This window comes from Dothidotthia symphoricarpi (assembly GCF_010015815.1).
Source record: "Dothidotthia symphoricarpi CBS 119687 unplaced genomic scaffold P153scaffold_6, whole genome shotgun sequence".
NCBI classification, from domain to species: Eukaryota; Fungi; Ascomycota; class Dothideomycetes; order Pleosporales; family Dothidotthiaceae; genus Dothidotthia; species Dothidotthia symphoricarpi.
This window is the reverse complement of record NW_022985013.1, coordinates 838,998-865,553: the sequence shown is the minus strand read 5'-3', so window position 1 is coordinate 865,553 and position 26,556 is coordinate 838,998. Positions and strand designations below refer to the sequence as shown.

The 26,556-nt window shown below is 51.2% G+C and overlaps 10 protein-coding genes across 10 annotated transcripts; 8 read left to right on the top strand and 2 right to left on the bottom strand.

The window, feature by feature from the left end:
- Positions 1-487: 487 nt before the first annotated feature.
- On the top strand, positions 488-2,582 carry P153DRAFT_383638 (uncharacterized protein; the record flags this gene model as incomplete). Its single annotated transcript, XM_033670257.1, has 5 exons — positions 488-708; positions 760-958; positions 1,011-1,212; positions 1,318-1,674; positions 1,726-2,582. 5 exons carry the CDS (start codon positions 488-490, stop codon positions 2,580-2,582), a joined length of 1,836 nt encoding a protein of 611 aa, XP_033525931.1.
- Positions 2,583-2,720: 138 nt separating this feature from the next.
- On the top strand, positions 2,721-3,130 carry P153DRAFT_198155 (uncharacterized protein). Its single transcript, XM_033662474.1, has one exon. The coding sequence runs from the start codon at positions 2,859-2,861 to the stop codon at positions 3,081-3,083; it is 225 nt and encodes a 74-aa protein (XP_033525930.1). The 5' UTR covers positions 2,721-2,858; the 3' UTR covers positions 3,084-3,130.
- A 257-nt stretch (positions 3,131-3,387) lies between these two features.
- Positions 3,388-5,035, top strand: P153DRAFT_365124 (uncharacterized protein). The gene is made up of 3 exons (XM_033667764.1): positions 3,388-3,653; positions 3,713-4,453; positions 4,520-5,035. Exons 1-3 carry the CDS (start codon positions 3,651-3,653, stop codon positions 4,655-4,657), a joined length of 882 nt encoding a protein of 293 aa, XP_033525929.1. The 5' UTR covers positions 3,388-3,650; the 3' UTR covers positions 4,658-5,035.
- Positions 4,614-5,058, top strand: P153DRAFT_198138 (uncharacterized protein). The gene has a single exon (XM_033662473.1). It carries the CDS (start codon positions 4,717-4,719, stop codon positions 4,972-4,974), a length of 258 nt encoding a protein of 85 aa, XP_033525928.1. The 5' UTR covers positions 4,614-4,716; the 3' UTR covers positions 4,975-5,058.
- Positions 5,059-5,724: 666 nt separating this feature from the next.
- On the top strand, positions 5,725-7,252 carry P153DRAFT_429817 (uncharacterized protein). Its single transcript, XM_033672793.1, has 3 exons — positions 5,725-6,039; positions 6,094-6,708; positions 6,761-7,252. Exons 1-3 carry the CDS (start codon positions 5,833-5,835, stop codon positions 7,013-7,015), a joined length of 1,077 nt encoding a protein of 358 aa, XP_033525927.1. The 5' UTR covers positions 5,725-5,832; the 3' UTR covers positions 7,016-7,252.
- Positions 7,253-7,653: 401 nt separating this feature from the next.
- Positions 7,654-8,404, bottom strand: P153DRAFT_198124 (uncharacterized protein). Its single transcript, XM_033662472.1, has one exon. The coding sequence runs from the start codon at positions 8,334-8,336 to the stop codon at positions 7,905-7,907; it is 432 nt and encodes a 143-aa protein (XP_033525926.1). The 5' UTR covers positions 8,337-8,404; the 3' UTR covers positions 7,654-7,904.
- Positions 8,405-8,437: 33 nt separating this feature from the next.
- On the bottom strand, positions 8,438-11,196 carry P153DRAFT_312022 (P-loop containing nucleoside triphosphate hydrolase protein). Its single transcript, XM_033664828.1, has 3 exons — positions 10,846-11,196; positions 10,678-10,792; positions 8,438-10,623 (listed from the first exon to the last, which is right to left on the bottom strand). Exons 1-3 carry the CDS (start codon positions 11,119-11,121, stop codon positions 8,846-8,848), a joined length of 2,169 nt encoding a protein of 722 aa, XP_033525925.1. The 5' UTR covers positions 11,122-11,196; the 3' UTR covers positions 8,438-8,845.
- Positions 11,197-12,909: 1,713 nt separating this feature from the next.
- P153DRAFT_365121 (aldehyde dehydrogenase) lies at positions 12,910-14,914 on the top strand. Its single transcript, XM_033667763.1, has 4 exons — positions 12,910-13,234; positions 13,297-13,699; positions 13,749-14,338; positions 14,386-14,914. The coding sequence occupies exons 1-4, from the start codon at positions 13,170-13,172 to the stop codon at positions 14,825-14,827; spliced, it is 1,500 nt and encodes a 499-aa protein (XP_033525924.1). The 5' UTR covers positions 12,910-13,169; the 3' UTR covers positions 14,828-14,914.
- A 248-nt stretch (positions 14,915-15,162) lies between these two features.
- P153DRAFT_312014 (DDHD domain-containing protein) lies at positions 15,163-18,344 on the top strand. The gene is made up of 2 exons (XM_033664827.1): positions 15,163-17,043; positions 17,098-18,344. The coding sequence occupies exons 1-2, from the start codon at positions 15,310-15,312 to the stop codon at positions 18,145-18,147; spliced, it is 2,784 nt and encodes a 927-aa protein (XP_033525923.1). The 5' UTR covers positions 15,163-15,309; the 3' UTR covers positions 18,148-18,344.
- A 654-nt stretch (positions 18,345-18,998) lies between these two features.
- P153DRAFT_198053 (uncharacterized protein) lies at positions 18,999-19,737 on the top strand. Its single transcript, XM_033662471.1, has one exon. It carries the CDS (start codon positions 19,103-19,105, stop codon positions 19,637-19,639), a length of 537 nt encoding a protein of 178 aa, XP_033525922.1. The 5' UTR covers positions 18,999-19,102; the 3' UTR covers positions 19,640-19,737.
- Positions 19,738-26,556: the final 6,819 nt, after the last annotated feature.

Here is a 26,556-nt window from a genome sequence, read left to right as displayed (position 1 = left end):
ACAACGGGCTTATCGGACTGTGCAAGTGCCAGATGATCCGTAGACTGCCGATGTCCAACAACTGCCTTTCTGCTCAATCTCGAAGACACGGCGACGAGACGACGACAGGCTGATGCTGGGATGCACAGCATGCGTTCCACCGGGCAACGAGCGGTGCATAACGCTCGTGAATCGTGCCATTCGGCAGACTAGTACAAGAACAGACCAAGCGGCCCGCTTAGTACAAGTCTAATCTCCTGTCGGCATCCCTGCGCATTGAACCCCTAGCAACACTTAAAGGCCTTCTGTTGAACAGTTTTTTTGTTACTCTTCACCCCTTCTGTCGCGCCTGCTTTATCTTGCTTGCACGTGCTAGCATTGCGCCTTCTTCTTTAGACTTTTGTAATCACAGACCGCCCTTCTTCTTACCCTCTTATCTGCCCTCGTGCACCCGCCGACTCGCACCCTATATCCAATCCGTTCCTCTTCGCACACCAAGCACACAGACATGTCTATCGAAGAACAGAAGCCAGTTGTTGTGGGAGAGTCCAGCGCTCCTGTAGCGCCCGTTCCTTTTGTGGACGTCCAGACTACGGAGCCTGTTGGTGCTGATGCTGTGACTGAGCAGCCTGCTGTCGAGGATGAGGTAGCTGCCCCAGTGGAGGAGGTGAAGGTAGCCGAGCCCATATACAGCGGCACCCTGGGCTACAAGGCGCCTGGTCTCAAGAAGTAGGTGGCACTAGATGACATGTGGAACGACAGCGCTAACCATGGTTACAGCGCGTTCCGCTTCGCGAAGAAGCACTTCTGGTTCGGCGAAGAGCCAGTCCCAACATCCAGCCTCACCCAGTACCTCCGTGGCGAGAAGCCTGAGATTGGCCACTCCGTCGCGGCATGGTCCAGCCAGACTGGAAAGGGTCTGCTCTTCTTCGTCAAGCACGCCGACAAGAAGGACGCGCCCGATGGCGTTCTCAACTTGGTGCGTACAGATCCACAATCTGCCCGGTTCAACCTGCTGACGCATGTGACAGGCCTATGCTACCGACCTTGTCAAGGATGGCGCTCTTGCCTTTGCGTTGAAGGTCTCAGGACACAAGCACACTTTCGAGGCTTCGACTGCGGCTGAGCGTGACGGATGGTTCATCGCCGCCGAGAAGGTTATTGCTGAGGCAAAGGAGGCCAAAGAGAGCATCGAGTCCAGCGAGAGCTACAAGGAGCAAAAGGAGAAGCTTGGTAAGTTTCCGCAGTTTTTCGATTTAGGTCGCGTCGCGTAGGCCGCATTCGAATTAGGCTCTGGTTTCGGTTCTTCCCGCTGCAGGGTGCTGACATCACGCACAGGCAAGCCCACTACGCTAGCGGCCGCTACCACCCCAGCAAAAAGCATCGATGCTACGCCTAAGGCTGTCGAGGGCGAGGCCGTCGCTGATGCGCCTGCCCCTGTCCGTGCTGGATCCTCGTCCAGCAGCTCTTCCGATGAGGAGAAGAAGCAGAAGAAGAAGGCCACCAAGAGCAGGAGCCGCTCCAACAAGCGCGCCAGCATTTTCGGCGGCTTCCGGGGCAAGAAGGAGAAGACTGAGGAGAAGGCCGAGCTGAAGAAGGACGGTAGCGAGGCTACGGCGGTCCCTGAGCTCACAAAGGAAGAGCCCCTTGCCGTTCCTCACGTTGGTGACGTTCATCCTTCTGAGCTCCCCCAGAGTACGCCAGTATCTTCCGCACTACAATCGAAATGTACTGACAATGACTCAGCTACCGCCGCTCCCGACGTCGCTCAAGATCTCCCCACAGAGAACGAGGAAGCGAAGGTTGACACTTCTGCTCCTATCGTGCCATCCGAGGAGCTCTCCGCCACCCCTGGGCCCTTGGACACTTCCGCTGCCGATAAGCCCAAGATCCAGAAGCGTGGCTCTATGTTCGGTACCCTTATGGGTAAGCTGAAGAGCCCCACTACCGAGAAGAGGGAGAACGATGTTTTCCCAGCTGTTCCTGCCAAGGACACTGAGGCCCTCCCGGAGATCCAGCAACCTACCGAGGAGCCTTTGGCCGCTGTCCCCGTCACTGAGACCTCGGGTTCTCTCAAGGAGGCGAGCCTCGAAGCGCCCAAGACCGAGGAGACGAAGCCTGCCCAGGCTGTAACCCCATCTAAAGAGAAGGAACACTTCTCGTTCGGCAAGCTGTTCGGCGGAAAGGACAAGGCCAAGTCGCCTGCACCTGAGACTGCCCACAAGGTCCAGGAGTCGGCGCCCCAAATCGAGGACACCACCGTTCCTGCCACCTCCGAGCCTGTTCCGGCCGTCGTCGAGACACCCAAGGTTGAATCTGCGGAACACAAGGAGGAGACTCCTGTCGCCAAGAAGCGATCTTCCATCTTTGGCTCCCTCATCCGCAGCGCCAGCAAGGCCGGTGGTAAGAAGGATACCAAGGAGAAGAAGGAGAACGTTGCCCCCGCGACAGTTGCGGAGACTGCTGAGCCTACCGATGCTGCTCTTGTCAGCGACGTCAAGGACGACGTTGCCGCTCCCGCCACCATCGGCGATGTTGTCCCTGAGGCCGTAACCGTTGACCAGAGCTCGAAGACCAGCGCGCCTGTCGCCTCAACTGCGTAAGGTTCGGTAGAAATAATCTGTTCCTCTCGATGACAGCAACGACGCCATGACGGAAAAGCAAAGATACCGTAACTCGCTTGTTTGACCGCACAGCCACGGCGAACATATATCCTCAATACCCGACTTTGGATCTCACACATGGATTCAAGCGCAAGTTTTGGATCGAGCGTTTCACATGTCTCCTCTCATACCCTGTATCCTTTTCTTTGTTCTGGACCAACTCTCTGTCGCTCATTTGTTGTGGATCCCTGATCTGCGTGGCAATTGCATTTGGAGATGTCTCATCTTGCTTATGCAGTGTTTGCGCTGCTCACCTGTTTGTCTTTGTTTAGACTGATACCACTTTGCTCTTGTTTCTCTCATTTTGATACCAATTTTTTGCTTTGTTCTGTTCTGGTACGGTTTGGTCGCTGCGGTCGTAATGTGGCCTGGTTGGTTTATCGCGAATACCCTGATACCCTGCGTACAGCCTTATTAGAGTTGTACATAAGCGGCCAATAGGGCACACTACGACGTAATAATTCCTAATCGAAGTCGTTCCCTGAACTCGTTTGGCTACTGACTGTTCTTTGTGTGATTGCCGGTGCAAGATGTTTATGATGTGTGACTTGGAGGAGTCGAGTGTGTTGCACGTCTTCCAACCCAACTGTTAGCGTAGGTCCACTCAGCAATGCAGGCTTGGATCGTCGTGCAAGCTGTCGTGACGTCGTGGACATGGACATGAGCACTAGAAACATTACGTGGAGACATAATGGTGAACCCCTCTAGCCTGATTGCTCGCATGTGCTCGTCTGATCACGGGAGTAGCCGAAGGAGCAAGTGCGGCGACACGGCGACCTGCTAACGAATGCAGTGAACGCGCCATGCAAGACCAGGTGCAGGCACACCTCCCCGCAGCGTTAGCATCTCTCCCAAACCTCTCGCCGTGAAAGTATCGTGCCCATGCGACCACTTCGTTGTGACATCCACCGCCGGATCTCATCTGCATCGCTGCACTCCCTGCGCTCCCAGTATTGTTATCCACACCGTCTCTGCTGGGTCGAGTGTTGAGGGGCACGACGATTTACCATGGTAAGCACTGTCAGGCGCACGTCTCGGCCCCGAGCATGCGACTGACACACAAATGTTAGGGGTGTGGTGCCTCCCGTCCAGAGAACGGCTCGGTTGCGCCCGTCAGCGTCAACAACGTCTCGCAGTCTTCACGCAGCCTCGTCGCTCGTCCCACGCCAGCCCACTCACCCCGCGCGTCCCAAAATGCCCTCCACGGCCGTCACATCGAAGCACGCGACCGCCCAAACCATGCCTTGAAACCAATATCCCCGGTCCAGCGCTCCCGCCTGCCGAGCAACACGCTTGCCTCCCCAACTGCAAAGAGCAGTCTCCCTGGCTCCGCGAACCCCTCCTGGACGCGCTCACGGCTGGACAAGGAGCGCAATGATTGGTGGGACACACGCGTCACTGGGAGTCAAGAGATGTGGTCTGCCATTCGCATGGCTGCGGAGCATCTGCAGAAGGGAGAGATACAGGAGGCGCAGACAATCCTCGACGCGGCAGGGTGCACTTGCCCTTCTGGCGAGTTGTGGAGGGCCGTGTACGACTCTACCGGCATCAAGTACAAGGTGCCTGAATGGCTCGTCGTTTTGCCCGACGGCTTAGTGGAGGAGGAGGAAGGCGCGACTGGACCTGCAGGCTCGGCCATTCCTTGTGCGTATGGTATGGGTGGCGACGAGATGCAGGAGAAGACAGAGGAGCAGGGCGACACGGCGCTGATAAAAATACGGTTGAGTAGCACTCAACGCGACGTTAAACTCAGGGTTCGGAAGAACGAACGCGTTATGGCGATCGTAGACCAGCTCAAGCAGGACGCACAAGTAAGTCGACGCATGCTATTTCACTGCCTACTTTACATGTTTCGATATTGTTGCTAACGTTAGCAGCTGAGCCCCAGCTCCAGGATCCGGCTTGTCTATCTCGGTTATCTGTACCAAGAGCACGAGACGCTCGATTGTCCAAAGGCGTTGTGGGATTTCGGTCGCGACGATCAAGTCCTCGTAGGGCTGGTGGTCAGCGAGTAACCCCCTTCGAGCCAACTAATATCTGCGACGTCTCAACTTTTCTGTAATCCCAACAGCCAATGAGTTCGTCGTCGGAATGTGCCTGGTGGTTCTCAGCATCGCATCGGAGACCGAGTTCGACGTATCTGCAAGGGTTTGTATTGATGCATCTAGTCCTTCATTTCAGCCGTGGAGTGGTTCGGGGCGTGTTAATCTTTCGCTACTGCATTTGGTATTGCGGTGATTCGGATACCCAGATACCCCTCTTTTATTTGTCGCATACCATGTGCTCGAGGGAAAGGATCTTACTTGGAGTATTGTGTAATGTTTTATCTTAGTATTCTCGCCGTCGTGGCATCAATCGTGTTAATGTGTCATAGTAATCTATATCTCCCCTTTCCAGTCTCGAAGTCTCGTGGGCATTTCTCTGACGTCTTTTACTGACCGTTCGACTGAGACTCAACATGGCCTAGTTGATTATGGTGAGAGGGGATGAACCGTCTTCCTATTCACTTACCCAGTGTGCAGAATTGACGAATGCAGGTGCAGCAGTACTGTTCTGAAGATAAGAAGCGCTGTTAACGATGTAATAGCTAGCAGTAGCGCTTCTCCGACAGACGCCTTCAACAACAGCAAGGATTGAGGGTGCTACACGTAAGTGTACTGCACAGACGCGCTATCTTTTGCTAATACACTACTGTGGTCCCCCCCTCTCGACCAATTGAAATACCAGGAACCAGGGTGCAACGAAATCATGCAACAGCTTAACAACTACAACTAAGCTTAGTATAGGAATCTTATGCATAAATTTTAAGCTGTATACGCCTTGCGTGCACTTTAATAATTTGTAATTGTGTAGTTTTGCGGCTTATAGGAGCCATAAAGAATGTAACTTACTTCCTGCTTTTGCAGTTGACCGAGGGCCCCCCAGAAGTATAAGCCATTCCCCACTTTGCGTACTAATCTTCTATTCGTCAGAATTGCTGATTAAGAGGCTTCTGACCAATCCGTGAGCGTCCTGGAAGGTACCCACAAGAGGCGAATGGCTTATACTTCTGGGGGGGACCACAGTAGTTCAACCACCACATCTTCGACCCACTCAACACCATAGCACACACACACACACACACACACACACACACACACACGTAGTTTTTTTTCCTTTTCCAAAAGAACATTTCTCGAAATTTGAAATTATGACTTCTATCGCCCTCGACGTTGTCTCGGCTGCGGTCTGCCATGATTGGCCTCTCGGTAAATGCCAACATGGGAATGACTGTGCACGCGAGCACCACGAAAACCTGGATCCATCGCTGCCCCACGCACAGCCGGAGCCTGTCGGGTACATGGTACCTGACCAAGTCAATGCAGCATGCCAAAGATGCATGCAGAGGATGTATCCGGCAAGTCTACCCTGCTGACCATCTGGATGGGCCTCATACACTAACAGTCCGCAGTGTGACAAATTGGTACGCGGCGACATAGATGACCCTTGTTCGGAATGTCGTTGGTTCGGTGGGGAGAAATGCCGCTGTATGCTTGCCACGGATACAAGCTACAACGACCAGATATGGTCAGTCATGATGAACCGTGGCAAAGCCCACGGCTACACTCTCCCAGCAGCCAAGGGAAGGGAGGAGTTCAACCCGAAGAAAGGGGTCCGTCCTGGGCCAATGCCAGCGAACAAGATCAAGGCAGACTGGCAAGGTGAGACCAAGGAGGCACTCTTGGCCAAGCCAGATATGCTGCCCACAGGTGTACGCGCATGTCCCAGGGCATTCTTGCATCCTCCTCGCCCTTCCAGTGCCATGAAGTCTACACAGAACTGGGCCATATCTAACAAGCGTAAACTGGAATCCGATCCTGGTGTGGATGCTCGTATCGCTCCATCGACAACGGGTTCTGCGCTCCCGGTTTTCCCACCACGACCAGACTTCCCGCGACCACCAGCTCACCCCCAGTATGGCGAGGTGTTGACTGCGTCCTGGTCTTATTCGAAGAGCACGTGGACGTATACATACGCATCTGGCTTGGAAATCTGTAGCCCGCCGATGCCTGCTCCCATAGGTGAAGTACGTTTTCTATCGACAGTACCTCAGAGTGTTGTTGTTAACAATATCATAGCAGAACAGCAAGCCTACTGAGCAGAGCAGAATTAGCGCCAGCTTTGCGACCCACCCGAAGAGGCAGCGTGTGACTCCACGCGTTCCAACGACAACACCAATGGAACTGAATCCTGCTGCTGCTGCCGCCTTCACCCTTACCACCGCCATGAGCCCCGCTGCTGTCGCTTCGACTGATGTCATGGATTCACGCATGGATGAATCTGCTGACAAGGATGACGATTCTATCGGTTACGTATCGAGCGACGACGACTAGAAGGCCTCACTCGATCGTTTCGCGCACGCTTTGTACAGCTCTTATAATATGCTCTCGGTTGTCGACCGACAATATAATACCCCGACGCTGTTTTTCACGCCCAGCTATTGATTCAGTTCTCTAGCCTTTCCATACCTGCTATTGATTTAGTTCTCTAGCCTTTCCATACCTGCTATTGATTAAGTTCTCTCGTGTCTCTTAGATACCTACTCTTAATATAGTTTTCTAGCTTTGTACTATGTGCGCAGAATCTTCCTCTTAACCGCCCTCGTTGCCTCTTCCATGTGTTTCTCGAGCCTTGTATTACCGTCACTATCCAGCCTTTCAGTGTGCGTGTATGACGCCATTCCAGGGTCCAGAGAAACACAACACCATTCACATCCATCACAGCTGCCACGCAAGGCTGCAAACGCAGAATTGCAGTCTACGTAATCACAACCTTAACAAGTATTGCATTTGTATCGTGTAAAAAGCCTTTCTCATACACCCAGTAATCGCACTTGAGTGCAACTCGCCGTGCTGAAACTACATCTTTCAAGCTGTGGAAACCCCAGACACCAACTCTAAATAATTACGAAATTCTCTGCGCGACATCCAACTTCCACCCGTCAACATTTAAGCGCTCTGATAACTCGTGACCGATGCGTGTTTATCTCTTTTCCGCATTCACGTTTCCTAACAATTCGCTGCACTCTTTATATTTATATTTGCGCCATTCCAAAGTCGAGAGCTCGCATGTGAACAAGACTGCAAATCCAGGTTGTTTTTGATCTCAGCCCCTTCCCCCCTCCTGAAATTGCAAAAATAATTCTGCATTTCAATATAACTAATCAATAATCCTTCAGTGACGGGAAAATTCATAGTAGCTTTTAAAGGGTTTAAAATAATATCATATGCGCGAAAATATCGAAAAACTGGCGAGAAATGCGATCTGAAACCCTCTGGATATTTGCACTATTCCAAAGCTCAGACACGCGATTCCACGAGTTTTCGAAATCGCAGAAGTCAAGCCAGAAACCTCGCTGTAGGCAGCGCACATTGTATAATTCCTTCGTCTTAGCTTCCTCAAATAAATAAAAACATAAAATAACGAAAAAACACTACAAATACGACCAGGACCCGGATGATGAAAAATGCTCCTCTTCTGAATAGCCTGGTGACACGCCGCCGCTCTCCAAAAGACAGAAAATTTCACCCGTTGATGATGCCGTCGTCGCCGGTGGTAATAATAATCTTGGTGTTGAGGCTGAAGCTGAAGCTGATGGCAGCGTTGAGGATGAGGAAGAAATATTGCTAAGTACAGAGAATGCACCGATACCATAAGACCAGCATCTATGTAAGGAACTTTCCGAAACAAATAAGATAATCAAGGTGTAGATAAATAGAGTTAATGAAGGGGGATTAATGCCCCAGATAACAACTGCAAACTTTATAAAATTAGATTATCACACATATGTCCTACGATTGCATTCAAAGCGTAAAAATGTTTCGTGTACAGATAGTGCCGTTTATCGTTCGTTTCTATATTTTCAATATTTCTTTAGTTCCTAAGCAGAAAGAAACATCGTGCGGACTTAAAGATTCCTAGTCATACACCCAAACTAAGATCAGGACTAAGCTACCAAGGTAGAAGAGAGAATATAGAGAATTGAATTCAATTAAGAGTAGTTATCTAAGAGAAGCTAGAGAACTGAATCAATAGCATGTAAAAAGAAAGCTAGAGAACTAAATCAATAGCATGTAGTTGAGAGGAGCTAGAGAAATTAATCAATAGCATGTAGTTGAGAGGAGCTAGAGAACTGAATCAATAGTAGGCGTAGTTATTTGGTCCTAGGATTGTCCGCCTGCAGGGTTCTTTGGCATGCCTCCACGAATGAAGTTCTCAGTGTTACCAGTCATGCCAGCGATGATGTTAACCAGTTGGTCTCGAATTTGACCCTTTGGCAGGAACTCTGTGTCGTACCAATATTCGGGTCGTACAGAAATGAAGAGTTCGGGTACGATTGCTGACACGAGACGTATAGTGTGTTTAGAGATGCCGTCACTGTGAAACTCGTTGTAGATAACCCACTCATTGCCACGAGATACAGCACCAAGATTTGTGTCGGCTGTCAATTTCGCTGGAGCACCGTGTCGGCTGGTCACATACCATCTCGGCTCGTTCGAGGATTTGCGCTTGGCAATTCGTAGATGATTGCCTGCCGCAAGAGCCTTCAACATTTGGACATGGTAGCCTGGTTTAGTCGCATCTAAATAGTTGAGTTGCCAGTTCTTGACCTTCAACAGCGTGCGGAACAAGTGCAAGCGGATCTGATCAGCATATCGCAAGACACTCCCTTTAAGCTTGTTCTTCGACAGGAATTCGTCAGCTTTGTTGGTCGTGCGGGCTGCTGTCCAAGCCATATAGATATTGAAGAGAGTGATATGATCGCCGCTACCATGACGGAACTGTTCTCGGATAGCCTGGATCGCCGCTTTCTCTTCGGCATCGGAGGGATTGCTGAACAAATCACTGCCTCCATTGGTGGCTTCAATCATCGAGACCAAGGAGATCACCTCATCCGAGCAACCAAATCGCGGGCTTTCCAGCAACACGACCGCCGAGTAGACATCGACGGGAAGGCTCGTGATATCCTTTCCAAGAGGAGTGAGGCTTTCGCCCCTTGCGTCCACGGCTCCGAGAAGATACAGAATCCCCAGCGCTTTCACTATCGTTTCGGTCGCTGGTGCCACAATGTAGGAGAATGTGAGCGGGCTTCGACCCATTTTCAAGATGCTCAGACATTCATTGAGCATATCACCCTCCATGATAGCAGGCACAGAATGCTCCAACATTTGCTCTTGGAACCCACCTTCCGTGCACATGCGATATGCCATGCCATCTCTCGTTCGACCTGCCCTGCCAGCGCGCTGCCGAGCTACAGCTTTGCTGATCCACTGCTCACGGAGACACCATGACTCATTGCGCGGATTCCAGATTTTGCCTTTGACTTTGCAGGAGTCGATGACATGAGTGACCCCCGTAAGAGTCACGGACGTTTCTGCAATGTTCGTTGCAATCAGAAGTTTTCGGCCAAGCTGGCCATTTTGCGGCACGGGCGAAATGGTCTCCACAGCATCATCCTGTGCCTCCGGGGAGAGTGTGGCGTGCAGCGGCCAGCATTCAAGCGGTCCAATTTCCAGAGGACCAAATCGGGCTGTGGGTCCATTGAGTGCTTTCTGGATCTTCACGATGATCTGGTGAATTTCGCGTACGCCAGATACGAACACCAGAATGTTGCCATTTCGGCCATTCAAATGCACCTGCAAGATGGTCTCCACGATGGTGTCATCCGTGGGCGGCTCCGCTAGGTACGACACGGACACCTGGTGTGTTCTACCGCCGACTGTTTTAAGCACGGAGCCAGGTAGAAATTTCAAAAAAAGGTCTGCATCTATGGTAGCAGACATAATGATGATTTTCAAATCATCTTTCCTTCTCGCCGCAAGCTCTTTTAAAAGACCGAGTAGTAGATCGGTCGGGACAGTATGCTGGTGCGCTTCATCGATGACGATCGCGCCGTAATTTTGCAAGTCGACATCAGATTTTGCAGCCGCAACAAGCGAGCCTAATACAACGTAAATAAAAGATGACAGCTTATCGCATATACTGATTGACTTACCATCTGTGACGACATCGAGGCGGGTTGTGCGGTTGGTGAGGTCACGGCCTCTATGTTTCAGACCGACAACGTTACCAACTTGCACATCCATCTCCTCTGCGATTCGGTCGGCGACCTATGATTATCGATGATCAGCGCTTGTTTGAAGTCAGGCTCGAGGCGGCTTACCAACTGCGCCGCTAGGCGGCGGTTCTGAGTGAGGGCAATTTTCTTGCCGCTCTTTCTAAACTCATCATCGAGCAATATCGCCTTGGACAGCTGTGTTGTCTTGCCCGAGCCCGTCTCACCAACAACTACTACAATATGGTGTTGCTTTATGATTGAAAGCAGCTGAGGAATTTGCTTCGAGACAGGAAGATTTTGCGCCGTCTTGCGCAGGACGAAGTAGTTGGCACTGTAGGCCTTGGTGGTGAAGGGGTTGATCTCAACGTTAGAGGAAGACATTGCGATTGATTTATGAAAGTAAATTCTGGTTGATAGTTTGGTGTCTAGTGGGCGTGAAGTTGTAGCAAATTGTGTGTATACTAGAAGCTCATGGATATTGTCACCGCGTACTTGACGCGTTATTTCGGTCACATTCGGCCCAATTGTCTTGGCGCACTTACCAGATTAGTCGAATCTTGCTCGGCTCAACCTCGGCTTATTGCTACTCAGGCTTGTTCACCTCAGGCTGCTCATGCTCGACACCGATTGTTTGTTCGGATCCTGATTCTAATTCCCTTCCCCCCATAATAACCAAGAGTGACTTTTGCACGATAGTAAACCTCATGACATTCCGTGGCTGCCTCCTGCCGAATAACGAGAGGCTTTGGCTGCGCCCAATTATGGAATCTTCTCAAGGCTCAGCGAATCACAAGGTTTTCAGAAGAATGATCCTCGTCGGTCGAAAAATGCACCATGGATATGCTGTATCCTAGGCGTTATGATGTCCGAGTCTCACGAGGCTTGACCTTCTCGCAAGAAGTGTCAGTGATTATAGTCTAAGCTACTCCCGCTGGCAAGAGGCGAAAAACTCAATCCTCTTTTCTACTGTGGCATACTTATACCTGCATAGCTCATCGCTCCTACTCGGCCTCGTCACTCTCACCATGGCTCTGACACTGACTGCGTGTCAACGAGAATTTCTTGCACGCAGCAGTGCAAGCTATGGATCCGTCGAAGTTTGAGGACAAGAAACTAGAGGACGACTAAAGTGGAAACGATTTGGATGCAGTTTGCAGAACGAGACCGCGTACCGTCATCACTCCAATAACACAGTAATTCTCATACATTGTGCCTTCCATATCTGGGATATCCATACCCTGTCTTTCGGTCAATCGAAATACCAGGAACTAAGGTGCAGCAAAATCATGCAACAGCTGGACAACTACAACTGTGTTTAGTGTAAAAATCTTGCGCCTAGATTTGTAGCTGTATGCGCCTTACGTATACATTTTTGTATTTTTCTTGTGTAGTTATGCAGTTTGTAGAAGCCACAAAGAATGCAGCTTACTTCCCGCTTTTACAGTTGACCGAGAGCCTGTGTTGATTCAGATGCGACATTGACATTACAAGATGTGTATCAGGCCATCTCTAGCCATCGGATGCCGATTGCAGCCGATGAATTATGCCTGCCTGTATGGGTCCCATGTTCTGTCTGCGTCATATGCCGCCCTTACGAAGAGCTCACACCAATGTTTGCACCTGGTAGCTGTTCCCCGCAATCCACTAGACTAGTTGTAAGTTTGCGGCAACTCGCGTTGCCGACTCTCCCTCCATTGGTGAATACTGTAGGATTGGAGCGCTCGTCCGACGCAATCGGATAGGAACAGAAGCACTCTGTGGAACCTCCGGCGTTGCACCTTTCAATAAGAACTCAGGATTGTTCATGATTTGTCATACAATGAGTTTTCCAGTCTCTGGACAAGTACGCCCGGTGCTCGCTCAAATGGAAGCCGAACATGCTGGGGTTCATGGGGTAAGCTTGACCGTTTCCACATTAGTTTAGAGGCTCAGACGTAGGCTCTTGTTCGGTTTTCGTCCCCATGCCACTTATCGAGACTGTGATATCACAATCATTGCCGACTGCAATACCCATAGTCATGGTCTTGCATTGTGGAAGGGCAACTAAGAAATTTAGCTATCACGTTTGTTTTATGATTGAGGATCAAGCACCATCTTTGGAATGGTCAGACGCGCCTCCACGATGTTCAAATCCCCACTGCGGGGCAGAGAGCGGGGCACAGGCTTCCGCTGCTGCGTTAACCGCCACTCGAGATATGACCACGAAAGCCGCGATAGGTTGCTCGAAGGCCCGAGTCTGGTTCCTCATGGCCGAGGCTGCTAGGCTCTTTATCTGGGGCATTCGTCCGGTGGAGATATCCACTCGCGGCGTCGTGGCGGGGACTACTTAAGGTTTCCGTGTCCCTCTGCTCTCTCATCCAGATCACCTACTCCCCTCACCTGTTTTCTTTCTACTGATACCCAGTTCGTTTCATTGCACAATCAACATCATGTCTGGTGTGTCTACTAAGCTCAAGACCCCTCAGACGGGCGAATATGACCAGCCTACTGGCCTGTAAGTGCTGCCTCATGCAATCCTATTCGTACATTGTTCTACAATGTACTGACACCGAACAGTTTCATCAACAACGAGTTTGTGAACTCCGTTGATGGCAAGACATTCGAGGTCATCAACCCTTCGACAGAAGAGGTTATCTGCTCTGTAGCGGAGGCCACTGAGAAGGATGTTGACATCGCTGTCGCGGCGGCACGCAAAGCCTTCAACAGCGGGTGGAGGAAAGAGACACCCGAGAACCGAGGAAGGCTCCTCTTCAAGCTTGCCGATCTCTTTGAAAAGAATGCCGATCTCCTCGCTGCGGTTGAGGCTTTGGACAACGGCAAGGCCTTTACCATGGCTAAGAACGTCGATGTCCCTGCTGCTGCTGGCTGCTTGAGGTACTACGGTGGTTGGGCCGATAAGATCGAAGGAAAGGTTGTCGATACTTCACCCGATACCTTCAACTACATCAGGAAGGAGCCAGTAAGTTATGCATCTACATGAGTTGCGCGAGCCAAGCTAACTTCACCAGGTCGGTGTTTGCGGTCAAATCATCCCATGGAACTTCCCTATACTCATGTGGGCTTGGAAGATCGGCCCTGCCATCGCTACTGGCAACACTGTCGTCCTCAAGACGGCAGAACAGACTCCTCTCTCTGGATACATTGCTGCTAGCTTGATTAAAGAGGCTGGCTTTCCTCCTGGTGTCGTCAACATCATCACCGGCTTCGGCAAGATTGCCGGTGCAGCCATCGCCTCGCACATGGACGTTGACAAGGTCGCCTTCACTGGCTCGACCGTTGTGGGCCGACAGATCATGAAGGCTGCTGCTGGCTCCAACTTGAAGAAGGTCACCCTTGAGCTCGGAGGAAAGAGCCCCAACATTGTCTTTGCCGATGCAAACATTGAGGACGCTATCAACTGGGTTAACTTTGGTATCTACTTCAACCACGGACAGTGCTGCTGCGCTGGTTCGCGTGTCTATGTTCAAGAAGAGATTTACGATACCTTTATTGAGAAGTTCAAGGCGCGTGCTGCCGCGAACGCTGTCGGCGACCCATTCCACGCAGACACATTCCAGGGTCCTCAGGTCTCGCAACTCCAGTTCGACCGCATCATGGGGTATGTACCATAAATGTATGCTGATGCAATTGCTAACCTATACTCAGATACATTGAGTCGGGCAAGAAGGAAGGTGCCAAGGTTGAGACGGGTGGCAAGCGTTTGGGTGACAAGGGCTACTTCATCGAGCCAACTATTTTCTCCAACGTCACTGAAGACATGAAGATCCAACAAGAAGAGATCTTCGGCCCCGTGTGCACAATCGCCAAGTTCAAGACGCAAGAAGAGGTCGTCAAGCTTAGCAACGCCTCAACCTACGGTCTTGCGGCGGCCGTCCACACCACCAACCTTAACACAGCCATCTCAACTGCCAACGCACTCAAGGCAGGTACCGTCTGGGTCAACACATACAACACTCTCCACTGGCAGTTGCCCTTCGGAGGGTACAAGGAGTCAGGCGTTGGCCGTGAGCTAGGTGAGGCGGCGCTGGACAACTACCTCCAGACCAAGACCGTGTCGATCAGGCTTGGTGACGTTCTTTTCGGTTGAGCAGCGAATGTAGAAATGGAGGGCCTCTCTTTGGAACTGTATATAGTCAAGCAGCCATGAGAAATGAAAGTAATGAACAACACGTTTGTTTGTGTCGTGGTGCCGTGAGTCGTGCTTCTTGTGGGTGGTGGAGTCTTCTGTGCAAAACATTCCATAGCCAGCTCACAGCCCAAGCCTTGCACATGCTGGAGCAATTCGAGCCGTGCATGGCTATCGATAAGATGTGATGTCCGACATGGATGGCAACGTTTAGCGAGCAAATGTTGGTGTTGCGTCAGAGCTCCATGGTGGTCGGAAACGTGCACGCGGGAACCAAGACGGGTCATGGCGACTGTCTACTCTTCCACCTCGTGAGCTGCTCTGCCACGCGTCATGGGGACAACGAAGCGCATGTTTTTATCGACATGATTTGAAATCGCCTATCCAGAGCTGTCCATTGCTGCGGGTATCACTAAGGCGCCCATCCAACGATCACGACGATCATGGCGAACCGCGAGCCAACCATGCTGTCCCATACCAACTCGTACATCCGCGAGGTGCTCCACTCGTCTGAAGCACCACCCGCTGTGCCCGTCCGCTACTTCTACACGTCGCCACTTGCCATCGACGACCCGCTTTCCCCGCTCCCTCCGCCTGCGCAGACGGCGTCGAGTGGGAAGAGGCAGCCACCGCGCCCGTTTTCCGAGTACGACAACGACGCCATCAACGCGTCATGGCTGGAGCTGAGGAAGAAGATACTGAAGCACAACGAGGAACTGGGCGAGAAGGGCACGTTGACAAACCCAGCAGTCGAGCGGCTGAAGAGGAAGAGGGGAGGCAGCAGTGCGTCACGGGAAGATGTGCCTATGAAAGGGAGAGACATTCCCCTGGCGAGGTCGAACAGCGGAGGACGCTACTCGAGGTCTGCAGAACTGGTCGCAAGCAGTAGCCCCAGCTCGAGCGGTGGGAGACAAGGACCGGCAATGGGCACATCGCTGAGGGCGCTGGACCCGGGACTGGCATCGCCATCTTCCGAGCCGACTATTACGGGCACGCCTTTTATCAGGGCCCCTTCCCGGGGGAACCTGGCCAAAGCATGGAAGCCAGTGCCCATGGACGGGGGCAGCCGGCCGACTATACATGAGGTGGACAGCTACAAATGGGACGACGATATGGAGCCTGCCTTGTCAGTGGGCAAAGACAAAGGCCCAGCCAAGAAGCCGTCCAAGCCCAAAGCAGGCCCCTCTGCAAGTGTACCGGTAGGCGTGTCGAGACTACATCAGGTCGTCATGGACGCCGAGTCGATACGGATGGAGCCTATCTACTGGTCGCCGCTCAGCGATATCGCCCGCATAGTTAGAGGGACATGGTTTTACAAGGACACGATGATGCCTGTCGAGGTCGAAGTCGCCAACATGCTCGAGGCGGGCTACATAGAGCTGCAGCCCTGGACACAGACATGGAAGGACGAACTGAACAGCGCGGCTGAGGTGGGAGCGCCAGGGGAGATGAAGATTCTGCACAAGCTCTGGCCTGACAAAGTGAAGAGGCCGGAGAGCCGACCATCCACTTCGCAGGAGATGCGGTCGACAGGTTTAGTCCAGAGCACCCTACCAGACGAAGTAGACGATCCAGAGCAGGAGCGACGAGAAACCGTTGAGGATGCGTGCGACCTGATAGACATCTCGACAGGCCCTGAAGGTACCGACAACAAAGCAGCTGGGGACCTCGAGTATGGCGCTGATGGCACAAAACGTCTGTACTTGAAAGCTGGCATAATATACGCTGACGAAAGGGTGGCACATATCCTGAAGCCTGCACTCCAACCATCAGATTACTACGGCAGAAGACCACTGGCCAATTACATCCGCAAATCCAGAGCTATTGGGGTCTGTGTCGTGCGTGGCTTTGACCAGGCGAAGTGGGATAAACTGCATCCGACCAAGAATACAGTCACTGCTCGGAGAGCGCGTGAGGGCGTATCGACTTCTCAAGCTGGAGCACCTGTTTCTCGGAGACAGAAATCTGATGCTGAGCTTGCTCTTTCGGAAAGACCAAAGGTGACAGATCTAGTACTTGTCATCCACGGTATTGGGCAGAAACTGTCAGAGCGTATGGAGACGTTCCACTTTACACACGCGATGAACGCTTTCAGGCGAGAAGTCAACGTAGAACTCGGAACACCAAGCGTGAAACGCCACTTGCGGAAGGATATGGGTGGCGTTATGGTGCTGCCGGTAGGTCACTACCTCTCAGCATAATCTAGTGATTTTCAAGCTAACGTTTAGTAGGTGAACTGGCGACATCGCGTTTCTCTTCAATCCGACGCTGCTGATCCTGAGGATATCGAAGACCCTGCAGTCAACAAGTATACGCTCAAGCACATCACCCCAGAGACCCTACCTTCTATCCGCGGTATTGTTAGCGATGTCATGCTCGACGTTCCATACTATCTATCCCCAGAGCACAACCCCAAAATGATCGCCGCATGCATACAAGAAGCAAACCGCATCTACCGAACTTGGTGTGCAAATAACCCTGGATTCCAAGAGTACGGCAGAGTGCATCTAATCGCGCATTCACTCGGCTCGGTCATGGCTGTCGACATCCTAAGCCAACAACCAACATATGTGGACCCCGAGCTCAGTTCTCTCTCATACCCCGAGGAAGATCTGCCTACAGATCAATTTGTCTTCGATACTACCGACCTCTTCGTATGCGGCAGCCCAGTCGGCCTCTTCCTCCTGATGAAAAACGCCGGTCTCCTCCCGCGCCGCGACAAAGAGAAACCTGGCGCAGACTCGTACGCTGCGCCTGGAGTTGCCGGCGAACAAGGCACTTACGGCTGCCTAGCGGTAGACAATATTTACAACATCATCAACCCCTATGATCCCGTCGCATGCCGCATCAACGCCACCGTCGACGTTGTGTATGCTGAGATGCTGAAACCCGTCACCATTCCTTCCGCGTCCTCGTCATACTTCGCCTTCAGCAATCCTTTCCGCCGCCAGGATTCCTCATCTGCTTACGATGTCAACAAGCCGCCTACATTCCGCCTGCCGTCGAATGTGGAACTTGAAACGCATAACTTCACGCGGGAAGAGATTGCAGAGAAGAGAGCGTATCTACTTAACGACAACGGCCAGATCGACTTCTTTATGAAGTACGGCGGTGGGCCACTGGAGATTCAGTACCTCACCATGCTGGGTGCACATAGCAGTTACTGGCTCAGTAGAGATTTCGTGAGGATGATTGTTGTAGAGGTAGGGCGGGGGTTGGGCAAGGAGGGCACGGTTCCCGCGATGCGGGCTGTGAAGAAGAAGCCTGTTGTTGGAATGTGAATTGGCAAGTCAAATCGGCGAAGACGGAAGGGGGGTTGATTGCAAACAAGGCAGAAGGCGAGGAGAAGGAGTTTGTGGTCTTGGTATACCCCGTTTACTATCGTCCATTGTGCTTTCCCATTCTGCTCTAGAATAGAGTATATTGTTTAATACGCGAGCATCTGTGTATTTCCCTCTATTTTCTTTATCGTTCGTGTACTCTCCACAAAAGCCGGCGGGCTGTGCATCTCAAACGTTGTCCCGATCCCGACCATACGATCTCCGCCGTTCCATCCCGTCCGCCAGGGCAAAAGCCCAATCCCCCACACCGCCTTAAGCGCCATGGGGGATCTTACGCCCTGCCCTGCCCCTGCCCCGCCTTTGTCGCGCCCTGCACCAGACATATTTAGCCCTTGCAGCATGGTGTTTACGCCCTGCATCCGCGCGTCCGCGTGGCACCATGCAGTGCTACCTGTGACGGGTGTGAGGCTGACATGTTGGCGGTTCTGCATCTTTATAGTAGGGTTGGCTTCTTGGAAATCTGGAATTAGACAGGATGGGTGTGATACGGGCCAGATTGTGAGGTGCCAAGCGGGGAGGGGAAGGGGGTGCTTGAGTGGTTGGTCTAGAGAGATTAAAGCTGGGCGACTATGTGTGGGGTGGTATCGTGGTGGGTTCTTGGAGCAGTGTGATGATGGGCATTGGGAAATCTACCGCGCTGTCGTGCTAATTGCTAGTATTCGTTTTTGCAAGGTTTTTGTGCTGCTGGCTCCGCGGCTTCCTTGACATATTGCTGTAGGAAAGAGGCGCTGTAACTTAAATGTGCGCTAAATACAATAAGATTGCATTATATACGTGTCTTTGCGGCGTGGTGACCGCGGCAATCGCTGGCACTGCAGAGCATGTTTGAGTTCTATCTGGAAAAGGCAGCATCTGTTCAAAAGAAGAAGGGGATACCGACATTCCTCAACGCTGTATGATTCAAGTCAAGAAAAGAGTTTTCCTCTGCATAATCGATCAAGTTTACTATTTAGAATGCCTGGTAGTCCTCTGTCACAAAGGAAAGAAAAAAGTATCTCTTCTTGCGGAAATTACTGCGAGGACTGGGCTGTCACTTGCCCAGAACACAGCTTGGTTATACCATGCACGTAGCGCTACTAAGGTAAACGCTTTCCAATTCTTGCTGCCTGATTGTATCGAACACACTGCGCGCAACAGCTCTATCATGACTCAGTATCAAATGGGTGTCACTCACCTTGAGCTCCGCCTGCGATCTACCAGTTACTTGAAATATCCCAGTCACACTACATGCCTCGAGCTGAATCCCAATCCGCCCTGTAGTCTAGACATAATGATCTGCCTTGTCCATCGACGTTGCATTGCTCGCAAGGGTTATTCGACACCGTTTTTCGCCCGGCTATCGGCGCCACATCTCAGCCGCTTCGGGAAATGTACGACGCACGGGACTGTCAGCCCGCAGAGGATTAGTAGGATTCTGTGGAATTGCAACTAGCTTCTGGATACGTTCAAGTTGCACATGCAAGTCGTCTTCTTGCAGGCAACTCGACACGGTATCTGGTCTCCAGCGACTTTCTTTGTTCAGTGTGCGAACGACTTGGTTGGTGGAATAGTTCACCGACTGCCCTATCTACGATTACCGAGAGATAGTTGCCTAACCCGTTAGGGCTTGGGCGAGTTGGTTACAGAGTTACAGTGCCATCTTTACCAGCACACAATTCCAAGGTTTACGGACCCGAACAGAGAGATCACGGAGACACGGCCCATGTTCTCGAAAATGGGGTTCATCAGATGAGGTTGTTGTTTCTCGAGGAAGCGCCGGGGCGTAAAATAATGTGATACGTGATCGACCTTGCATGGTTGCTGCGGAGTATTGCGCGGCGTCGTTTATTGTTGCGTGCTTTCCACTTTGATCCCTGAGCCACGTCGCTAGCTCGATGAAATTGCCCAAGGCAGACGTTGTCGGAGTGTAATGGGGTTGGGATGCAACGGGGAAGAGTACCAAACAAATCACATGCTTGTTAATCTTGTACTCCAATCAGACGGTAGGTTTTATAACAACGTGAAGCCAGTACCTCGCCCATAGGCTATACTTTGAAGTCCTGGTAACAGAATGCCGCAAAATATACTCAATTGAGTAGATCTTCAAAGTCTCCGCACACGTCACAAAAGTCTCTAATTGGATAAGTTTTGGCCCCCACAACGCTACATGCTCGAATCCATTCCAATAACCGTCAATTTGCTCGTGATAAATCGCGCACATGAAGTCGACGTGGGTCGAGTCTGTTAGTTTGCGGACAACAGTAAACCGGTGAAAGAGCCACGACTTGAGATTCGTACGCGCATGTAAATCAAGTGGAGACGATAAGCAGGTACTCGGATCCGGGATAAGAAATGCCTGCAAGCTTTTCATTCGTGCCGTGCCGTTTGTTGTGCGAGTCGACGAACTTTCGCGTCAGAGTGTCCCGACATGTCTCTGGACAAGGGACAGTCTTGCCCATTGAACTGCGCAATCTGGAGGCTAACAGGGATCTGCGATGGAGCGTCCTTGATTACTAGGGGATTCAATGCATATACTCATCCAGAGATCGCAAAGTTCAAGAACAAGAGAAAAAAGTATTTGAAACGTGCTGAATGTGTCTTTGAAGTGTCAGTCTGGCTTCTTATAGCACATGAAGTTGTCGTCTTCAGCCCTACGAAAGATGCCTCATCATATCCTGTCAGCCCTAGTGCACAGGTCCCGGTGTCAGATGCTTAGCGAAGTTGAGAGCCGTTTCAGACAATCTGGGGTAAGATAGACAGATGTATCAGAGCAGGATAAGATCTTCCTCTGTCAATGCTCGACGAATTATCGCACAATCCCACTCACCATTTGCTTTCATTTCGTAGTCTCAAGCTACAACATTTAACGGTCGACAATGTGACATTTGACTGGAAACATCAACACCACCTGAGCTGTGTCAGGTGTTTCTAACTCGACGATCTTTCTCGCAAGCTCATCTTATCCAGACCGGCTAGCGCGGATATAAACAAGGCTTGATTTCAACGTCTAGAACTCACCCCCATGCAACGGGACACGTTGAAGTGGGGAACGAACCGCCTTTGTTTTGCAGCTAGCGCTGCATCCGCCTTTCCCCAATCCCCTGAGCTCGAAACTGATCTTATGACCGGGGAAGCGGACCGTTATGGAGAGTTGATAATCAGGTGAGGAATGTAGTACGTGAAAAGAGACAGGCACTAGACAGCGTGCTCAGAACTATGTTATCACATCGCTCCATTGAAGTATCTCAGATGCTAGTATTGTAGTTCAGGTGCTCTGAACAGCATGTAGCTCTTTACATTTCGGGGTGGTCGGTTGGTTGTAGCGAAAGTTTGGTTTCTATGTTGGTTTCCGTGCGTGCAAATTGGGTCCCTTGCCCAAGCTTCAGGTCGTTGGAGGCCTCACCTAATTTGCGACCAAGAATAGCATTGCGTGAGTCCTGGAGGAGACCCGCATGTTTCTTTTCGGGCAGTGCATGCGTGTTGCAAGGCTTCTGCAATCGCTGATACTGTTCCTTCCTGACAATTGCGCCAAACGCGTTCGAGGTCGCGCCGGTTATTGCGCAGAGGAGTTGAATATATGAGATCACTACCTGGTCGGAGTTCGCGAAGGTGCGAACCTCATGACAACCATCGATCGGGGGCCCGAGAGCGTGGCTTATCGGGCCGTTCGATGACACGAGGTGACATGGGTGACTGTATATACTTCGCGCTACGACCTTGCTTTGTTTAGAATCATAGATACTTTCCTCTGTTGTAGCAACTTGATCCTTTTTCGGCTCAGTTCTCGATCAACCTGGCATACGGCGGTTACGTTTATAGTATTGTATAGCATGCATGCCAAAAGCAAGAAATACATGTTGCGTTTCTGTGAGAAGACTGTACAAAGAAGAGCCATCAAGGTCTTAGTCATGGTCACAATCATTCACAAACCTACCCTGTGCAGCCTTACGCCCGTACGACAGATGGTTTGTAAGCAGCGAGGAGTGGTTTCGCTTAAATGCAAGATAGTGGATTAAGGATTGGGCACAGACAATCGTTGCAGACCGGTGTGTTTATGTTACACTGTAAGGCTACAGCGTGCCGCCTGGAGGCATAACGAAACCCTACATCCGTTAATCTCCGCCCTCAAGTCGGGAGAACCGTGTTGTCCGACTCCGGTATTGAACGGTTAGAGGTTTGTACGCTTTCAGTCGATGATTGGTTGTGTATAGAGAGCTCTGATATATATCGTTACGACAATGCTGCGTTAAAGGACAGCACCTTTGCAACTTAGGCGGTCGAAAAGCCGAGGTCGAGGAACAGGTCATGAGGAATCACGCTACCACTGCGTCGCTGCTCAAGATTTCATAGGACTGTGTCATAGAACGCTGCAAGATTCTGCACATGTAAGCCGACATACGACCATCTGATAAAGATATTGTCGCATACCTCGAAAAAGAGGGTGTGTACAGATAATGGCCTTTGGAGAGGTTCCGGCGATCCTGTAGGTGCGCATAGTTATCCCTTTGCAACATAGTGCGGAGGTCGTGAACCTACCCCACGAGGTGACGCCGCGTCACCAGGTAGCACAGTTTGACACCTGAGTGCGTCGGGACAATGGTTGGCCAAATCCGTTTCTAAGAGATGTATTTGCTTTCAACTCACTCGCCTTATCAAGTTATATTGATGCATATCGTACGACTGCGTCTACAGCGCGGCCGGAGAAACCAGCTAGTGTTCGAGTTCGTGAACCCACAAGCAGACAGGTCTGTTAACCCGCGGGTTTTGAAAGCGACCCACTGAACGCGGGGGCACTCTGCCCTACGATGCAGGTCTGCCACGAAGTCTGACACCCTGCAGTGGGCATCCCAAATGAACGGTGACTATCCTGTGCCGAGCACACACAAGGTCGAGGGCGAGTCTTGCTGCAGTTGACTCAATGGTGGTAATGCAGGATGAATGGTTATTCGCTCCAATTAACTGAAAAACTTTGAAGTATGACTATCACTGACTTAGGAGTCACAAAGACGGGGTTCAGGCGTCGCAAGATGCGAAAGTGTTGATTTGCCGATACGTCATGCAGGTTGTAGGGCTGTGAGACGTCAGGCTCGTGGCTTAGCTTGGCAGCGGTCGTTAAAAATAGCCCGTTTTTGTTTCGAAACAGATGTCGGTTCAAGCATTTGAGGCCAAGAATCCTCCTCTCGCATTCATACCACAGAAGGGCTCGACATCACATGACCCTGCAAGCTCGCACTACATACGTACCACGTACCCTGGGTCAGCGGTCAAGAGCGGACGGGAAGACCGATCCTAGTCTCGCCTTGCACTCCTAAATAGGCAGTTGATTCGTGCAAGCTACTCAGAGCGAGCTTGACGCAACGACTTTCTTGTAAGGATGAGCGTTAAGTCTAGCCGGTTCGGGACATCACATGAGTCTTGCCATTCGACAGCTTGATTGTGATAGAGAAATATAATTTACAGCTTCTGTTGAGAAGTCTATCCGTGCTGCGAAGATTCCGCTTACTGACCGGTTTCCAACTATCGATGTGCCATACCGCCATGCGATGTCACCCGCGTTATGTCGGTCTCCAGTGGCGTGAAGATAATATGTCACCATGTATTATTTGGTGAGTTGATCGAGTCTTAAGCTTTCGTTTATGGCAGTGTAATGTTGTATTGTAAGTTAAGTGCTGGCTTCAAGTTAATAATACGACGATTTTGCGATGTTGAAGCTGCAAGAGGTTCCCGCGTGACAGTCTTAGGCAATGTTAAGCCCCAAATGTGAGAGACGATGATATGTCGAGTATTAAACTCTACCCATATGAAGTGGTTGCCACAAGCGCGTAGTAAAGGTTACAGGCTTATTTGGTACTCTGAGATACGTCGACGATACTCGACTAAAATGTTGATGCTGCTAAAGGTCGATATGTTAAGAAGTTCACGGCTACTCTTGAAGGCCGAAACTACAGTCTAGGCCGGGGTTTCAATGTCTCAATGCTGAAAAGTGGTTGGAGAAGGTTGTCATTGGATAACAAGACATGAAGTTGGTTGCCTAAGACGGCGAACCACGAGGTGTTCACGCCTAAACCCATTGATCATCAGCAGCCTCTAAGACATGAATTTGGTTGCAGCTATTAACAAAATCTGTATGGCTCCTGGTTCCACTGAGAGAAGCGCGCAGCCCGCAATTGTGATTATAGTCTACTACAACGGGGCGTAACTCCGCCATGCTGCGCAAACAAATTCTCTGACTAAGGTATCATAGCACCGTCCTACGAAACAAATAGGTGTCGCAGATCTTCGAGGTTCGGATCTTCCGCTTCATTGGCATGGTGGATACTGATCATTTTCCCGAAAAGATATAGCTCTATCTCCAAGATCGAACTAACGCTTGAGTACAACATGCTGACGCGGAGATGGGATAATGGGCATTGGGTGCCAGTATCATTAATCTCTTATCTGTCTTTGACAATGCCACCACGTGGCAGAGAGTAAAACCGTCCCAATGGGAGGTTGAAATGAGCAGCAGATGCTGTTTCATAAGGTACTCTTTGCATGACAGCTATCGAAGTGTGATGGGCTGGAAGAGAATCTGTTTTAGTCGGAAATAGAAGCAAATCTGAAACTCTGAGGCGATGTCTTTACAGTCTCAAGCACCTCTCCCTCTTCGAGTTCATGTGTTGTTCGCTACCATGCAAGATCATCCTGGTCTATGTGTTGTGGAAATGGATGGCAAGTCATTGCTCGACAAGACTCTTCAACCCGGGCCGTAAAGACAGTGAGACAACAGAGTCTCGGGGCGTAGCTTTCGATTCATATGTCGCCTGGTAATAGTATGGAGGAGCACTGCACCGCCAAGTGCCACAAAAATAGTTCATCTAGCTTCTTCGACAAATGAATGGCGGGCATAGGACGAACATTCACAGAGCGCCCGACGATCGTAATATCGTGCCAACATGAATCGAAACAAGCCCCTGGATCTTTTGAGGAATAGGAAGAACAGAATTCGATTCGATATATAGACCGATAATTTTAGGAGAGAGGCTGGGCGAGTGTCGACCAGATTGACCAATTTCGGTTCCTTGGGAAATTTTCCACGACGTACCTTGCGTCGTGTAAACCTCCATGTTACTCTGTCGGGCGTATTATGCTCAGATACGTTTCGATCCTGGCGCAGCAGTGGGGAGTGCTGTTCCGACCAAAGCCTCCACCGTTTATACGTAGGGCGTACAAGTGGTTGTCACGCTAGCTTGCGATCAACCATCGTAGCAAATTAGGTAGCAAAGGGTGGATCATCAGAGGCGCCTCCACGAGTATTTCCAGGATGGCTTAGATCTTAGCGCTAATTGGCCCTCCTCATGACAGCGTTCTTCTTTCAGAGCGACGACAGAAGAGATCGTTGGACAAGCTTTTGGCTGGGCTGACACTACCCGCAAGTGGAGGCGGACCACACCGACTTCGTAGTAAGATGCTGATGCAACAGCCGGCAGTGTGGAAAGGTGCGTAGGGCTGGTGGTATGAGACGCTTGTTTGCGAAAAACCCCTGGAACTTCGCCTGTGGCTTGCGCTGTTGGTGGGAATACCTCAAGATTAGAGGCAAGGGTAAGCGACAGCCTATACCGTAACCAGCAAACGGTTCGCAAGCAAGCTTGGTCATTCTGAGGAGGGCATGCGGAGAGAGGCCACTGCACACAGCGATGCTGACCAACGGTCGTAACGGCCCTGCGACGGGGATTGGAAATACACGATGCTCTACCCCCGATAAGTCACGAGGTGCAGCGCTCTGCGAAGTTGTGCATTGCGTGACGACGCGTCGAGGACGGCCAATCGTTGCGTAGATTGGACAGCTGCCACGGTTTGCATTTGTGAGCTTTCTTCGCGGTCAAGACAGCGTAGGGGCGTTTCTGTAGAGCTCTGATTCACCCAGCAAAGTTGCCTTGGCCCCCAAAGTGAAGTCTGCTAACGAGTCGGTGATTCGCTGCTACAACAGGCAGCTGGGCGCTCAAGTCGCTCACGAACAAAACGCCATCGTGATGATGAAGCAGCGCCACGAACCCTGTCCGTCCACGACAGGGACGGAGATAATAAGAGATCCGACACGCCGCGTGAGGACCTGTGATGCCGTCCAGCCAAGGATCGTAGGGCTGTCTGTTATCGAGTGTGTGCAGGGGAGGCAGTGAGTTGACCGCTGTATGGAAAGCCGCCCTTCCGCCAATCCTCTCTATTTACCGGCCCATGCGTAGGGCCCCCCGACTTTCCGTGCGCGCATTGGGCTGAGCATGGACAACACGCAACGGTTACTGGTCCGCTACATGCTTTGCGCTAGCGCTATCCCAAAAATACGAAAGCTGCCTGTCGGTGAACAGTGAACGCGGCAGGGTTGTACCCGCT